The 17,948-nt window shown below is 31.4% G+C and overlaps 1 protein-coding gene across 1 annotated transcript; it reads right to left on the bottom strand.

Moving 5' to 3' along the window:
* Positions 1-9,716: 9,716 nt before the first annotated feature.
* On the bottom strand, positions 9,717-14,694 carry LOC108343810 (mitochondrial import inner membrane translocase subunit PAM16 like 2). Its single transcript, XM_017582200.2, has 4 exons — positions 14,414-14,694; positions 13,857-13,944; positions 10,812-10,945; positions 9,717-9,996 (listed from the first exon to the last, which is right to left on the bottom strand). The coding sequence occupies exons 1-4, from the start codon at positions 14,414-14,416 to the stop codon at positions 9,871-9,873; spliced, it is 351 nt and encodes a 116-aa protein (XP_017437689.1). The 5' UTR covers positions 14,417-14,694; the 3' UTR covers positions 9,717-9,870.
* Positions 14,695-17,948: the final 3,254 nt, after the last annotated feature.

Genomic DNA, 17,948 nt, shown 5'->3' on the forward strand with positions numbered 1-17,948 from the left:
TTTTGACTCAAGTATGTATATCTGTATATTTATAGTTTGTAGCTGCTGTCCTCAAGTTATAAATTGGTTATACATAAGATTGATTTTTTAGAACATGTTTATTCTATTTGATAGAAGATGTTTATTCTATTTGATTGATAGAACATGTTTATTCTATTTGATTGATTTTTTTTATATTATTTTCAAAATGTGAGCACATGTAATTGAGTTTATTTTATTAATATTTTTTATATTATTTCAGCAAGCTCGTGATGCAAATGAGCCAGAGTCTTCTTTGGGAACAAGACAATCATCTGATGGAAGTAATCTTTAGGAAATTTATGATATTGTTTTAGGATAAAACTATACTTAGTTTATTATGAATTGGGATCACATTTCTTTCTTTGTAACTATTTCTGCAATAGGATTACATTGACTTCTAGCCTATCCTTCTGTAACATACAATTGTCTCTCAATTTATTTTTCAAAATTCCTTCCTACTCAGGGGTTTTTGTTCTATGGTATCAATTTTTTATTCAGAGAAATCATATTTGTTTGGTATTTAATAATTTTAAAAAAAATTTACTTAATTTTCAAATTAAAAAAAAAGAAGAAAAGAAAGAAATTGGTGAAAATAGGTAGTTATTATATATTTTAATAATTATTAAATAAAAAATGATATTATATATTTTAATAATCATTAAATAAAAAACTGAAAAAAATATAGAAAACTTTTGTGATCAAATAGTTGAAAATAAAAGAGGTTAAAACCCCCCACAAAATAATAGTCAGTAATAGAGGAGGTTTTTACCCTCCGCAGAAAAACCTCCGCAAATTGAACGCGATACCAGGGGTCGCAAAAAACCCCCGTAGATAGTTTGTGGCGACTCAAACTTCGGCGGTTTGAAAAACCCCTGGAATTTATTTTGCGGAGGGTGAAAACCCCCGCAAATCGAAAAAAAAAACTCCTCTAAATAACCTTTTTTTTGTAGTGAATCAAGAAAGGACCAGAAAAAAAGGGATTGAAACTTATCTTACTCAGACGAAGAAACTAATCGATCTAAATTGAAGAGCTCGTCGCCAGAATCACTCCTACTGTCTCAACTTCAATCAGATGAGCAGAGAAAAATAACTCCTAAAAAGAAGTTAGAGAACTCTAGAAAAGTGATTTATAAAGAAATAATAAGTTTTAAAATAATGAATATCATTTATAGCAAAATTATTTATAATAAAAATGTTTAATATTAAAATAATCGAGTCTCACTATTTTTAAACCACTGTCATTCCTAAAACACCATTTTTTTTATATTTAGAATTAAATATGCTTTTAATCCCTCAACTATCATGTGAGTTTAGATTTTGTCCCTCTTTCAAACTTTGATACACTTTGATCTTTGTCCTTAAGGAAACTATAATTAGTCGTCCTCCAAAACCAACACCATTAAAATTAAGCTGAGTTGGCTAACAGTGTGCTACATCACTTTTCATTTTTCTCAAACGTATCAATCCTCTCTCCCTTTTCTCTTCATGTGGGAGGCTATCTCCTCATGGATCCTCAACATCTCACCTCAAAATATCTCACGATCGATCGATCTCGATGCTTTGACGGAGATTCACGACATCAGAATCCTCAACTTCATCAACAACTCCTTCTCGAGGCCATTCCTGAAGTTAAGCTCAATGAAGTCCCTCCTTTTAACATGGACACGCAGGAGTGCGACCCATAAGTGCAAATTTCTAAAGGACAATGTGTCGAACAGATGGCATGCATTCTGAAAAGAGTAGTTTCTTGCATACATTTGGAGCAACTTGGTGGTGACAAACTCGTGGGCGCGAAACCCTAACTTTATGGAATGGGCGTGAAGTTGTTTTCCCAAGGTGGGGGACCCACAATTGTCAAGAATAGAAGCATAAGTGGCGGAACTCGATGGCTCGTTGTAAAGTTTGGATTTCTGGTTTGAGGAGTAAGGAAGAGAGAGGTTTGCTCGATTGGTAGAAGAAGCCATTGAAGATGGGGATTGAGTGAGGATTGGTGAGGGACTCGGGGCTTCCCAGACCAAAGTTTGCATCTTGAAGACAAACAATTAAACTACACACACTCGGTTACTCCTCTGCTACTTCTTTAGTCTTACACATTTTTACAATAAATGACATTATTTATTCACTTTTGTTTATGTTGCCTGTGGATACCTGGACACACTTGGAATCAAAGTATTCATATTCATTCTTTGAATTAAATACATTTGTAATTAATTAAAATCCCATGTGAATGCAGGTGTGCACATTTATTCGTACAACGGGAGTTGATCATGCATATGAGAGTATTCATAATATGAGATAGGCATTTCTAGAGATTTGGGATGCTGAGAAGAAGCATGAATTTGTGCACTACAAGGTTGGAATTGAAACATCAGTAAAAGCTTAGCTTAGAAGTTTGGAATGTCTCTCATTAATTGAAGATATTATTAGTCATTCACTTTACAAAGCATAAGGACTTCCAAAATTGAAAGCCATTACTTCAGCAAGAAAATCGCTGAAGCAATTTGGAGATCGTCAATTGGGGTGAATGAAGGGAAGAAACTTTTAATTTCAAGAAGGGGTTAAGGAGCAAAAGACGATGAAGGTGTTGACGTTGGCATTGTGGAGGAGGTTGATGTTGGTGAAAATGACGAGGTAGAAGATGAGTGCATAAGCCACCACCCCCTTTCGCGAACCTTCCACGTGAAAAAAGTATAGAGTTAACTCAGTCAGAAAATGAAAAGTGATGTGACACAATTAGCTAGTTCAACCTAGTTTTAATGGTGTTAGTTTTGGAGGACGAGAAATTACAGTTTATTTAAACACAAAGATCAAAGTGTACCAAAGTTTGAAAGAGAGACTAAATTTAAAATTGCATGATAGTTTAGAGACTAAAAACATATTTGAAACATATTTAACTGTTATATCTACATCATCACTCCTTTTTTTTCTATAATATCTATTTAATATTAAAAAAATTATCATCGAAGAGTACTAAAATAGATATAGCTTCTTTCATATATAGTTGAGTGATGTTTCATTTTCCGATATAAAAAAGAGTGTATATGTATATTGAAATATACTATTAAATAAATAAAAAGTCATTTAATCTTTTAACAAATTTGTGATAACGTTTGCCTTAATATTTTAGTTAATTCCTTGAAGTTGATGTACACGTACAAAACACGTGGCGTGATGGATAATGTGGTCCCACCACTTGGCAATCATGTAGAGAAACGTAACGGACAAAGTTAAATTAATTAGATTCCAATTTATTTATTTATTAAAAGGGAAAATACTAAAAAACAGAAAAAACGTGACAGCAGTTCGTCAACATGGCACGTGTGCAGCTTAGATCACTTTGACACGTGCGATGTGTGTTGTACCTAACACCCACCAACAATAAAATTCACTTCTCACTAACAAATGTCCAAAGGACATTAATTGAAGATTAGTTCATAACTAAATTAAATTATTCTAACCATCATAACAAACACACTTTTTAAAATACTAATAACTATTAAATTTTTGGAAAAAATAAACATTTTTTTAATTCTTTAAATAAATTTTGCTTTCTGGCATTTTTGAAATATGTGTTAAGGAGTTAAATCTAATGAAATATTTTCTTTTTAGTATAAGAAAAAAATTAATCTTACACATGATGAATCATGATTTGAATTTTTGATAAGAAGTATTTATATTTAGTATTACATTGTGTTTTACGAGATTGGTTGAAAAGATAATACACGTATAAAAAAACTAATCTTTATAATTGTAAGATTTTTTATTAATCTTTTCAATTTAAAACATTTTATTTTGGTCTCTAGTTATAGGTTTACAACATGTTGATATTCCCTTCAAATGTTGAATAACCTCTTTTGAATAAACTTAGTCTATTGATTATTTTGAACAACACTAGTCAATATTTGGACTAAGTTACCAAATTAGGTAAATTTGTCTCAGATATTATGAAAATAGACAAAAAAATTTCGAAAGACAAGTCGTGAGGACCCAAACGACTTCTAATGAAGAAGTCGTGTCCCCCTGCACGACTTCATCCTGTTCATTTGACCAAGGTTGAAGTCGTGCATCCCAAAAACAACTTTAGGGTATGGTAATCGATTATCACATGGTATAATCGATTACCATACCGTTTTTAATAAAAAAATATAAAAAAAATTGAAATCGTAGCGGCAGTTCATGACTTCAATAAGAGAAGTCGTGCACCCCAACACAACTTTACTTTCTTTTAATTTTTAACTTTTATTAATTAAAATCATTTATAATTTCTAAAAAATATTTTTAAATGTATTTAACATAATTAAAATTATATTTAATTAATAATTAAAGTTTTTCAATATTATTAAATAAATAAATTTTATACTTTTAATTATTTTTGTAATTAAATTAAATTTTTTATAAAAGAATTTTAATTAAATAATTTATAACTATAATTATTATAATTATCTAATTAAAAATTTAAAAAAAAATTATATTTCATTATAATTTTTTTTTAATTTTAATTATTATAGTATATTTTTTTACAAATTATAATTAATTAATAATAATTTTTTTCATTATAAATTATTTATGCATTTTAATTTATGTAATTACAATAATAATAGTTATAAATTATTTAATTAAAATAATTTTAAAAAATGTGATTAATTTAATAAAAAAAATAAGTTTATTTATTTAATAATATTTAGAAACTTTAAATATTAATTATATATAATTTTTAATATTTTAAATACATTTAAATATATAATTTAAAAATTATAAATCATTTTAAATAAAAATAATAATAAAGTGAAAGTGTATGGGGGGAGCACGACTTCAATACAAGAAGTCGTTAACCCCCTCCACAATTTTAGTTATTTAGTCTTTTTTATTAATTTAATTAGTTTATATTTAATAATTTTATTAATTTAAATAGTTTATAATGAAAAAAATTATTATTAATTAATTATAATTTTGTAAAAAAATATACTATAATAATAAAAGTTAAAAACAATAAATTATAATAAAATATAAATTTTTTTGAATTTTTAATTAGATAATTATAATAATTATAGTTATAAATTATTTAATTGAAATTCTTTTATAAAAAATTTAATTTAATTACAAAAATAATTAAAAGTATGAAATTTATTTATTTAATAATATTGAAAATTTTTATTATTAATTAGATATAATTTTAATTATTTTAAATACATTTAAAAATATTTTTTAAAAATTATAAATGATTTTAATTAATAAAAATTAAAAATTAAAAAAAAAAGTAAAGTTGTGTTGGGGGTGCACGACTTCTCTTATTGAAGTCGTGAACCCCTTACGATTTCAATTTTTTTTATATTTTTTTATTAAAAACGGTGTAATTGATTAGAATACGTGGTAATCGAATACCATACTCTAAAGTCGTTTTTGGGGTGCACGACTTCATGAACAGTGTGAAGTCGTGGGAGGACACGACTTCTTTATTAGAAGTCGTCTGGGTCCCCGACGACTTGTTTATTTTCGTATTTCAAAATTTTTTTGCCTATTTCCGTAACATGTGAGGCAAATTTGTCCAGTTTAATAACTTTGCCCAATATTTAACTAAAAGATTAAAAATTAAACTATAGGAACTAAGTGAGATATTTTTAACTATAATGACTAAAAGGAAATGTTCTTATAACTTTAAGAAGCAAAAGAAAAATTAAATCTTAAAACAATACCATGTTTAGCTTTATATTAATATTTAATAAGACTATTGAATAGAATGGGTCATTTGACTATAGAAATAAATAAATAAATAAAGAACTTTAACAAAATCATTAAAAGCATAACTTATTTGTTAAAATACTAATCTGTTTTTAACATCTTTATAATTAGAAGACCTTGGAATGAAAGTCCACGTTATAAATTCAACTCAAAATCTTTTAGTTATGGAATGTTTGATCACTCCATTCAAGAGAAGACTCACTAGTGAGAATGACACCAATTTGAAATTCATTTAATAACAAAACTTTTGATTCAAAATGTCAAAAGTATTCAAGAATTAAAATATTATAATTTATCAAAGGATTATTGACAATTCAAAGCTCGTTCCTTTCCACATTTAAATAATTTTTATTTTATATTTACATGATCCTAAATTTAGTAAACTTAAGATAAAGTATATAGAACCACATGAAAACAAATATAACACAAGTTTGTTTCTATAAAGTTCAAATGCTTTCAAATATCTAGTCATATGTGTATTGTTTCGAAGTAAAGAAACTTTAAAGGTTTAATACCTATTTTGGTCTCTAGATTTGTAAGGTCTGTTCAAAGTTGTCCTTCCTTTTTTTTAAAGTTCACTAACATCCTACTTTTCGCAAAAACAGTTTAAGTGGATCCTTTTTGCTTACGGCGTTAAAAAACTAACGGCAAAGTTGCTCTGGTGGCCAAAATTAGATGACCTGTCCAATTAGTCCAATTAGTTGGCAAGTTCAGCCAATAAGAGAGTGCCACGTGGCAGTCCTCTTTCCACTCAAAATCTTTATCACACTTCTTCATATTCATCGTTAACCAATAATACTGTAATTCAGTTGCCAAGATTCAAAAAAATCAAAGTGAGGGAGAAAAACCTTCAGAGGGTAAAGACCAATTGTCGACGTTAACTCAGAAGAAGAATCTAATGTTTGATGAGCGTTTTCGGGATTATTGGTGTTGTTGTTCTCTGATTCCTTCTTCTCCGCTGTGAAATCCATAATCGCGCGTGCCAAACCCTAATCCCTAATTGCACATTGCTTCAGAAATAATTTAACGTAAAAAACCTCACTATCTTCCAATCTCAGTGTTTCACCATTGTCGTAAACCAAGATCGTCGGTACGCCTCCGCTCTCTCCGCTACTGCGCCGCGCCCCATCTCCTCGCCCTTCCCGCACTCAAAACAAACAAACAGTTTAGAAATACAGTGCAGGGAGGGGCGACAAATCCCTCTGGGGGCTCCGGTGGGTTGAAGTCAATGTCTTCTAATGGGTTAACGTTGTCGAAGAAGAAAGTGTCGATGTCATAGGAGGGTTTGCATTTGGCGTAGAGGATGGAGGGGTGGTGTTAGGGTCTGGCGAAGAGGAGGGAGACGGTGTGCAGCGGCGAAGGGAGGAGAGAGAAGCGGAAAGAGGGAAAAACCGATAATGCCACGTAATAATAAACTGTACAGCTAATTTAGGTTTCGCCAGGTAAACAACTCTGTCATTAATCTTTCTAACGGTGTAAGCAAAAAGGACTAACGTGCACCGTTTTTGCGAAAAGTAGGATGTTAATGAACTTTTGAAAAAAAGGAGGACAACTTTGAACAAACTCTACAAAACGAGAGACCAAAATAGGTATTAAACCAACTTTAAAATTTTATAAGAATTAGATAATTCTTTTTCTTTCAAAAGGAAAATTTAAAAAGCAAAACTATAGTAATATTTTCCCCAAAATTTGAAAGAGTAATTTCTGAAAAACAAATAGCATCTTTTTTTAAAAAAACAAAACATATGCCACTTTTCTTAGAAAATTTTATTTTGTCAGACTATCATCATGATAACCCTAACCCATTTTGATTTTCCTTATTAAAATTAAGTAATAATAAAGTAAGTAAATAAAAAACTAACATTTTAGTACATCAACACTTTTTCATTCTCTAAAACGAGCCACTAACATAAATTTTAACACCATCTTATTATTTAAGTTTAAGTTGGATTAAATCTTATAAATTCACTTAAGATGAATTTTGATCTTAATTTATGGATTTTAGAGTTTTGATTCTCCATGTGAGATCTCCAATAACAAATGTGGGAGAAAAGTTTCAGTTATGAAGTGGAAGATCTACATGGTTTGCATTTAGGGTTTGGAAATTAGGGTTGAAAGGGATGATTGGTAGCTTACCTACCATATTAAGCAGTTGGACCAAGAAAAAGTATAACTTTTCTTCTTTATTCTTGAATGGATATTAAGATGAGGTCATAAAAAATGTATAAACTTTTTCTATGTTGATAACTCTTTGATAATTAGATCCAATGAAATAAAACAAAGTGTTAGATATTAAAGAAAGAGAAAAGTGTAAGGATAAGCATGAGAAAGCATATTGTGGATCTCTATTGATGAAGTTCAATGATATTTTAACTTGAAAATGATATGAATTTGTTTGGTTTATGGTTTCTATCAGACTATAGTGATTTTTTGGATGATGTACATATCATCTGTGCATATAAAATTTAGGGTTCAATCAATTTTCACAAACCTGAAAGTTGTGGGGATAAGTTCTATACTTTGTTATTGTTTCTTTTATAATGACTTATCCAATATCTTCGAAATATTGTGTGAAATATTGTGTTCTAAATGTTTGTTCCTTTGCTACTAATAACACTTAAAAGGAATATGAACTAATAATCTTCAATGAGATAAATTTTTAAAAAGTTAATCAATCTCTCATCAAATCCAGGATGAGGATTTAAAGAAATCATATTATCATAAAACTAATTTGAAATAAAATGTAGTAATCACCATTTACTAGTGTATTTGGAAAAACTTCTTTCTCCGCGATTTTAAAAGGGAAAAATAAAATGAAATATTTTTTATTACACTAAAATTAAGTTATAGCTAAACTAAATTGTAAAAACCATTTACTTTAATTTTTTCAATAAAATAAATTTTTAACTACGACAAAATTGCCTTTCCTTCCAAACAATCGTGAGAGTTTATAATTTTCAATGATTTGAAACACCGTTTAATTTCACGTTATAATTAAAAGAAATAGATTGATAAAAGTATTAAATACTTTAATTTTCTTAATTGCATGAGAGAAAAATTGAAATTAAATAAAAACAATATTATTCTTCTTTTCTTTTAAAAAAACGTATAACTTTGACAAAATTATTCTTAAGAGAGTAAATTCTTTCTTTTTAATTAACATAAAAAAAATCAGACAATTCACTCATTTCCTTTTACATTCTTTATTCGGTTAAACAAGTGGAAAAAATAATACACTTACTATCTATTCCTTTTCTCTCTTTATTCTTCCCATCTCTTTTTTATTTCTCTGTGGCTATTTACCACCTAATCCAACAGACAATACAAAGAGAGGCCTTTCTATACATCACCAACCTGAGAGGCCTTTCTATACATCACCAACTTTAAGGGCATGTTCTTTTGAATGGATTTAAAAAAATAAATTTAAAAAATTTAAAAAAATTTGAAGATAATTTTTTTTATTATTTTTTAAGCAAATTTAATGGTAAATAAGAATAAATTTAAAAATATTTTTTTTTAATTTGTCACGTCAATACAATTCTATACTAATTATCACAAATTTTATTTTCAAATTAACTCTCATTTACCTCCAAATTCGCTTAAAAAAATAATAAAAAAAATTATGTTCAAATTCTCTCAAATCCCCTAAAATCCACTCTCTCAAATCCACTTAAAAAAACAAGTCCTAACTGAAAACATTCATCACCAAAACACGATAGAGATTACGAGAACAACAAATGCATGTGAGATTTGTGTTAGTGAAATTACAATAGATGACAAAGGTGATTCTGAAGATTAGCAGTGAACTGAAAGTGAAAGATGCCAAAATTCTAATGCCAATCAAATAAAGAAACGTGAAACTGTTTTTTATCACATTACTATCATTGCCTACCATTCTGATTTTGATTTTGTTAAAGATAATTTGGGTAGTTCAGTTCTATAGATAGTATCCTCTATTTGCAGTCAATCTCAAACTAATCATGTACATTTTTTGGTAGCAATTAAAATTATAGTTCAGAAGCTTCTGATAACGCAAATCGTATACAAGCTTGTAGGCCAAAATGATTACACAAGGGGTAATAATATAAAATATGGCGAAAATCTAAGTTCTCAACTAGTGGTATTCTGACTCTTGCCATGTTGAACTTCCTCTAGACATTCCTTGGCACGTTGTACTTTGGACTGGAGATAGAAACTCCCACTCTTGGCATTACTCTCAAACAAACTATCGTATTTCTGCATGGCAAGAAATTAAAAATGATTAAAACAATAACAGTTTAGCCCTCTGAACTGACGGATAGTTCAGCATTAAAAATTGGGAAGTCAAGAACATTAATCTTAAAATCAAGTGCATTTTAGAATCACAATATATATATATATATATATGGTTAATGGAATTTTTTTCTCCTGATAAATTGCCAGGTGTTGGTTTTCGCCTCACTTTTAAATCCCCTTTACTTTTGTCATTGCATTTTCTAAAAATCTAAACTTTCATTCCATAGATCTGTTAAGTTACTGTGCAAGTTACTTAGTAATCTTTGCAACCAACATCCAAGTAACGAAACAGAAATTTCACCTTGTTGCACAGATCATTATGTTGTGTGTAGAAAATCCAAGAAAAAAATGTGGGGGGTTTAAATTGAGCAAAAATGAAAAAAATTGGCAATTTTCCAAAGATGAAAAACACCAGCAAAATACATTATATAGCTAGTATTTTATCGCAAGCTTCCGAGAGATTAAAATTTAAACAAAACATATGTTCATGTCTAATGGACTGAAAAATATAAGCAAATTCTAACTAAGTTAACTCTATTTAATGCCATTATTAAACATTACACTTTTCAAAACTGTAATTCCTTTCTAAATGTAATTCCTTTCTAAATGAAGCTAGGTTTTTCACTAGTATGAGTTCGAAGGTAGTTTTAGTTATTGAATTCCAATTGAAGCCTATTACTCAATATGCTGTCCTCCAAAATGCATTTCACACATTAGCAAGTTATAAATTTGAACACAAATGGGTAATATACCTACAACATAAATGATATACTAACCTTGATAATATCCTCCCAGGGAGTTTCCGCAGAGACACCAAGAATCTGTCGAGCCTCTTGCTCTGTCATTGCCTTGCTAGCTCTGCGAATGGTATTTTGTATTGTCTCCTGTGCAACACCAGTTTTTGCGGCATCTGGAATTACAACATAATGTTAAGAAAAATAAGATCCAGAGCTGCTGTGTTACCATATCTGTGTGTTTAGTGTGAGATAGACTAGGCCAAGACATTACGAAAAGAAGAATAAAGACACTAAAATGTGTATCAGAGTCAAAACAAAAGGTATTTGACAAAGACCACAGAATTACCGATAGAATGGAGGAACTACTTTGTTACAATTTTCCATTAAGTATCAGAGTTATATCATCAAAAACTTCATCGAGAGGAAATAGCCTAGCTTGTTATCCTCATTAATTTAAAGAACAAAATAATGCTTGGTGAATGAAGGAAGTTCCAGCTCTTAATGGATGAGAGAAATGCCAAAACTTTTGCAAACTGAAAAAGGAACCTATGTTGCACCACGAAACTACAGAAGTGATAGATTAACTGCTAAAAGGAAACAACTAGCGTACCAAAACTCAGTTTGAATACCATTAAGAAGTGGACTTCAACCCCACAAAACCAGTTTGTAAGATAAAGTTTGCACCCACTTATATATTATAAATTGACCTTATCTCTGATCGATGTGAGACTTTCAATACACCTCCTCACGTCGAGGTATATACATCTCGAGCGTGAGATTGAATATTAATAGGTGATTCAATAACGGCCTAATAGCAGGTGAAACAACATGCCCAACAAACAACAAATATATCGCTAGGATAAGCTCTAACCAAACTCTGATACTATGTTAAGAAATTGAGAGAAACTAAAAAGTCTTCTTTTTCACTTAGTAAATCTGATACAAATTACTACTGCATTTATAGGAGAAGTAGTTCTGAAAAGTAAAAGGGCGGGAAGCCTCTAACATAAATATTAATAATAATAAAGACATTATATTTCAACACTCTCCTTCAAGCTAGAGCATATAGATCATATGTACCAAGCTTGAAACATATAAATTGAATTCTAGGCCCCCTTAGAGATTTGGTCGGAATGTCTGTGACTTGTTCATTAGAGTTGACAAACTCAGTAACAAGATCATTTGCCAACAACTTCTCTCTAACAAAATGACAATCAATCTCTATGTGTTTTGTTCTTTCATGAAACATTGGATTAGAGACAATGCGAAGGGCAGCTTGATTGTCACCGTACAACTTCATCTGCTCATTGTCACAAAATTTCAACTCTTGAAGGAGTTGTCTAATCCACACAAGCTCACATGTAGTTAGAGCCATAGATCAATACTCAGCTTCAACACTAGATTGAGCAACAACACTTTGTTTCTTACTTTTCGTAGATACAAGGTTTCCTCCAAGTAAAACACAATATCTTGTGGTAGATCTTCTGTCAATTGGACAACCAGCCCAATCTGCAACACAATATCCTTCAACTCGAGTGCATCACAATATCCTTCAACTCGAGTGCATCACAATATCCTTCAATTGAAGGGGAGTGTTGATACCAACTTGAAGAGTTAGAGAAACTGAAAAGTCTTCTTTTTCACTTAGAAAATCTGATACAACTTACTACTGCATTTATAGGAGACAGTAGTTCTGAAATGTAAAAGGGTGCGAAGCCTCTGACAACACCCTAACATAAATATTCATAATAATAAAGACATTATATTTCAACCGCTACGATAGACTCTAACCAGGCTCTGATACAATGTTAAGAAGTAGACTTTAAGCCTAATTCAACCCCACAAAACCGGCTTGTAAGGTGAAGTTTGCATCCACTTATATATTATAAATTGGCCTTATCTCTAGTCGATGTGGGACTTCTAACAGATACTAGATGATTCACTACTAAGCTATCCATCAGCCTAGAATGCTATAAAGTATACCATGGTAGAAAGTCATATCATACAAAATCTATACATTTTAAGAAAGCCTATAATGAAGTCTAACATATTGTATCCACTGCAAAATTTTGAAACATGAGTGTAGCACCTATTCAAATGAACAAGGTATATTTAAGTTAATGGAAACCCGGTGGAGATGTGGAGGTCTAACAAAGAAGTTTCCTGGATGAATAGGTTTGAGGCAACCAAAGAAATTCTTTAGAGACAAAAGGGAGTCCAGTAGTCCAGTTCAGAGGAAAAAGGTCAATTACGAGGTCACCTATTGTACTGAAATGCAAGTAGAATGAGAAGCCTGAAATATATTGTAACTGTAGAGTGTCAAAGAAAAATAAATTGAACAGATTGATCTACTAAACTCTGATAACACCTGCAGTGTTGTATGGAGAATGATGGGCGGTTAATGCAAAATTGTGCAAAAGTTTACAGTCACAGAAATGACGCATGAATGGGCAGCAAGGATAAGACGGGTGGAGATCACAAGACAGAAAGTTATGAATATTTATGACGGTTCACTAACGTAAAAAGCAATGCACACAGGTGCACACGTGACATGAGATTATAAACTACCCGTGTCAAGTTCAAGCTTGACAGATAGGTGGAGACCGTGGTAATTACCGTTTGATACAAAATGAATCTTGTGCAATAAAAATCACTGTAACACTAGTTTTTGCTCCCATATTGCTTTTGATATTGTTTGAGTCACAATTCTCCTTTGAATCGTGACCTAAAACGTGTATGAAATTGTGTTTGGCTAGCCCTCCAAAATTGTGTTTTCTATAAATCCCCTGCCACCCTTGGGCAAATGCTAAAGACAACAAAAGCATAGCACCTACATATCTTCAGAAAACAAACTTAGCTGCTAAATTCTTAAGATGCATAGAAGTATAATATCCACTAAGTGATAAATCATTTCGGGGTTGGAAACTAACTTAACATCTGCACAAATATATATACAAAATAAAAATAGATGAAGCCTAATAAATAAACCAAACACCTAGAAACCAGAGAATTGCATAGTAAATTAGTATGCAATTACACTCATCCCACGGTTCGCAAATCAATAGACAAATTTGAAAGGCTTACTAGTGAGTGCTTGACGATATGCCTGAACAACTGCTCTTGCCAAGATTCCTCCACCCATTACAAGCAAGTTCGCAAGAATCTTAGCAGCCTGCACAAACAGAGCAGTACTGAAAATTATCATCCACAGATAACAGATTATTTCTCTCTTTCACTTTTTTTTCTCCCTTTTGATGATACATAGATAAAAAGCGTGGGTTAGCCCTAATCTAGGTCTTGAAACTACGACACCCCAAAACAAACTAAACTACACCAACACAGAAATCACAACCCAGTTACATGCATAACAATCAATGAAAACAAAATAACCAAGGTTGGCTACAAAAACAAAAAATTTATAACACCCTTTGATCAAACGGCCATACCTGCAAATAAAACCCATCTAAAATCTAAATCTCATGAGACAACGAGAACAAAAGAAAATCAAAGAGGAATCTATAGAAGAAACAATAAACCCCTTCTGATACACAAGCTTGGATTCTCGATTCCCTGATGCACAGAAGGTAAACAGCATATAACAGAGAGTTGATAGAAAAAACAATAGAAAAAGAAGAACATACCATAGCTAGAGAATCAGCAATACGAAACCCTTGCGATAAACAAGCTGGGGGTTTTTCTTCTTCTCTGTAGATGAGAAAATATAAGCTTGCGGACCAAAAATTGAGTTAATTTTTTGGTTTAAACACGAAACAAGGATTATCTTCTTCTACAAGAAAATATGCGTGCGGAAGAGGAGGAAAAGAATACGCCGGTGGTGGAGGAGGCTAGGGTTCCAATTTGAGAATTGTAAAGCTATTCTGTGACAATACATGTTTAGAAAATTCTGGAACCTCTGCAATGACTAAACTAGACACCATTGTATTAATCACGTTATAATAAAATAAAATTAATAATACCATTTAGTTATTATATGTTCCCAAAGATACATATATGTTTAATTTATTTATTTAACTTATTAAATAATAATAAATAATAATAATTTTAACTTTTTTTTCTATACTTCTATAGTGGATTATTTTATATATATATATATATATATATATATATATATATATTCTAATTTTATGTAATTTTTATTTTAAATTAAAATAGTTACATTTTTATTTTTATCTTTTAAATGATTGTTATCAAAATTTAATCATTACATAAATTAAAATAGTTACTTTATCATTTTATCTTTTTTAATAACTACTCTTTTAATTCAAATAATTATTAATAATAAAAATCTACTTAGTTAAAAAAATAAAAATTATTTATTTTATAATTATTTTTAATAAAAAATATTCTATAATTTAATAAATTTATGCTAAAAGAATAAATATATAAGTAAATTGATATAATTTTAAGATTATTTGAATCACAAGTTTAAAGTAAATTGATATAATAAAATAAATTAGTAATAATAATAATATTGGAAAGCAGTTAGAGACATATAACAGAGACATTCCAAAATATACGGCATTTTATGTCATCAAGTTATAATATTGAAAAGCAGTTAGAAACATATAATAGAATATTAAAATTATAGTCATCCTTAAAATGTTAAGAAGTTAAAGCTTGAAGTACTAGAGTCTTCCAACATACCAAGGGTTCTACATATTAAAGTTTTTCAAAATACATAAGTTAAAATAAAGAAATTCTAATGAAACTAGGATTCAACGTCATCTCCCTCCAATGCATGCTCTAGAGGCACCTCCTTGACATTTGCTCCCATCCAAGTGAATGATCATCGCAAGAGGAAACACATGCAAACAAGCAAGGGTGAGCTAATTATATATAAAAGAACATACAATTAAAAGTATATAACATACTAGGGTAAACTTCAATCAAAGCAGTTTAAAACATACATTCTAACATGTTGAATACTAGACTTGACTCGTCCGGATTTTAGAATGATAGTCGAGCTATGGCGGGTCTTGCACTCGTGGTGGCTTATGAAACTTGGGTTCCCCACCCTACCACACTCACAAGGTTAGCCTATTCTGGGCCTTGAGGCATACTGGAAGCCCCCAAGACTAAGACCTCCCGCTACTCCTCACATGGTGCAATCCTCTCTACGTGAGAAGAAAAACCATTAGAGTTTCAGGATGACCCCCAAGACTAAGCTCCTACTCTCATTTTAAACTCTAAGAATCTCACCAAGAGATTCTACACAGATGGAACTTGGTTTACAACTTGGATCATATTTCTACCACTTTATAATCATACACTTTTTGCTACAATCCACATACTTGTTTGAATATCACAATACAATACTATAGATGCTAAAGAATGCTTCACAAACAAAGCAAGAGCACACTAATCAAACGCAGCACAAAAGAAAATTCAGAGAACTAGGTCCAGCACTCGTTACACAACGCACCACCCTCGCATGGCGAGACTGACGCTTTTCGCATAATGCACCCACCCAGCTCGCCTTGCGAATTAAGTCTGAATAAGTATCAGACTTTAGGTCTCTCGCATAACGCACCCAGGTCGCATAGCGAGAAACGAAACAGAGGCCAATCCCCTTAAAACTCTCGCTATGCGCCCCACTTGCCTTTCGAATTAAATGGGCAGTGGTTCCAAACCACCACCAGTCGCATAGCGACAACATTCGCCAAGCGAATCCACAAACAGAGAGCAACACCCTCTGGTCATTCGCATAGCGCACCAACTCGCACAACGAATGACTCAAACAGTGAGCACTCTCTACAAGGTCTCGCTATGCGAGACAACTCGCATAGCGAATCTGCATAACCTGTAGAACGCTAAATTCTGCAGATTATGCCCACTTGCACCCTCTAGACCAATTCTAGTCCTTTTTCCCATTTTCTAAGATCTCTAGATCGTGATGATGTCCCAGTTAAGCGTGTTTATGTGATTTCTAACATTCCTCTAATGATTTTCAAGTGATCAAAACTTACTTCACTCTCTAAAACATCTAAATCAACAACCCAATGACCTAAGATCAATTCTACTATTTTTAACATGTTTTAGACTTTCCTTATGTGCTTAACAAGTTACATTTAACCCATCTAAGTTGTCCAAATTGTCCTATTGTGCTCTAGACCCCAAATGCCCAATTTCAATACCTCACTTCCCTTGAACTAACCTAAAACTTCTGCCTAACTGTTGAACCTGTTTACCAAATTGACACTAAACAGAAATCTCACCCCATCCTATTCCTACATGTTCAATTTACATCCCTTTCGTTCATCCAAAATGATTCCCAAACAAACCACTACAGTCTCATCAACCACACATCTCAGTTCATAACATCCAACATGCTTAAAATATAAAATACAATCCAACAACACATCAATTCGGTAGTCAACATGTATACCCATTTATAAAACAGATTCAAACAAAATAAATTTAAAAATTATAGCTAGCTCCTCTTACCTTGTAACAACAGTACAACTCAGTTCACAACAAGACCTTAACAATGCCTTACACAGCCAGCACACAGCAAGACCCTACAACCCACTAAAGTGGAGACAAAGACAACTCTTAGAGCTAGAATAGGTAGAGAATCTAAAGGTGAAAACTACTGGCTACATGCAACTACCAAAGTTGCATGCCCTAGGTTCAAGAGAAATGGAGAAACAGAAAAGAATGACTTACCCACCCAAGACAAAAATTAATCGGATGGATGGGAAGCTCTCGACTCCGGAAACGCAGGAACACCACCTATTTGAAAATGCAACGGTTGAAATTTGTGAAAGGATAGAGAGAAGGCAGAGCAAAAAGAATAAGAACAGAGTTTAGAGAGAGGTTGGGGTTTAGGCCAATGAACCAGACATCTTAAAAATTCTATTTTTAATGGTCAGTGCACTTTAAAATTAGTTCTTTAATCTATATGCTTTCTTTCATTAATTGTTAGGGTTTTTCTTCTATACTCTATGCATGCTTTGTTTAACTCATTCAAATTTATAGAATATAAAAATGCATCTTTGTTCAATCGTGAAGACCAAAATAAGTGACCTTCCGAAAGACGTGACAACAGCTGCTGGACGTCACCATTTCTCCTCTCTGCTTCCTCGTTCCCGTGCACACCTCCAGGCCGTGACATATTCAGCTAAATAAATGAGCTCCTTCTAAAAGAAAATGAAC

This window comes from Vigna angularis, chromosome 8 (assembly GCF_016808095.1).
Source record: "Vigna angularis cultivar LongXiaoDou No.4 chromosome 8, ASM1680809v1, whole genome shotgun sequence".
NCBI lineage: Eukaryota > Viridiplantae > Streptophyta > Magnoliopsida > Fabales > Fabaceae > Vigna > Vigna angularis.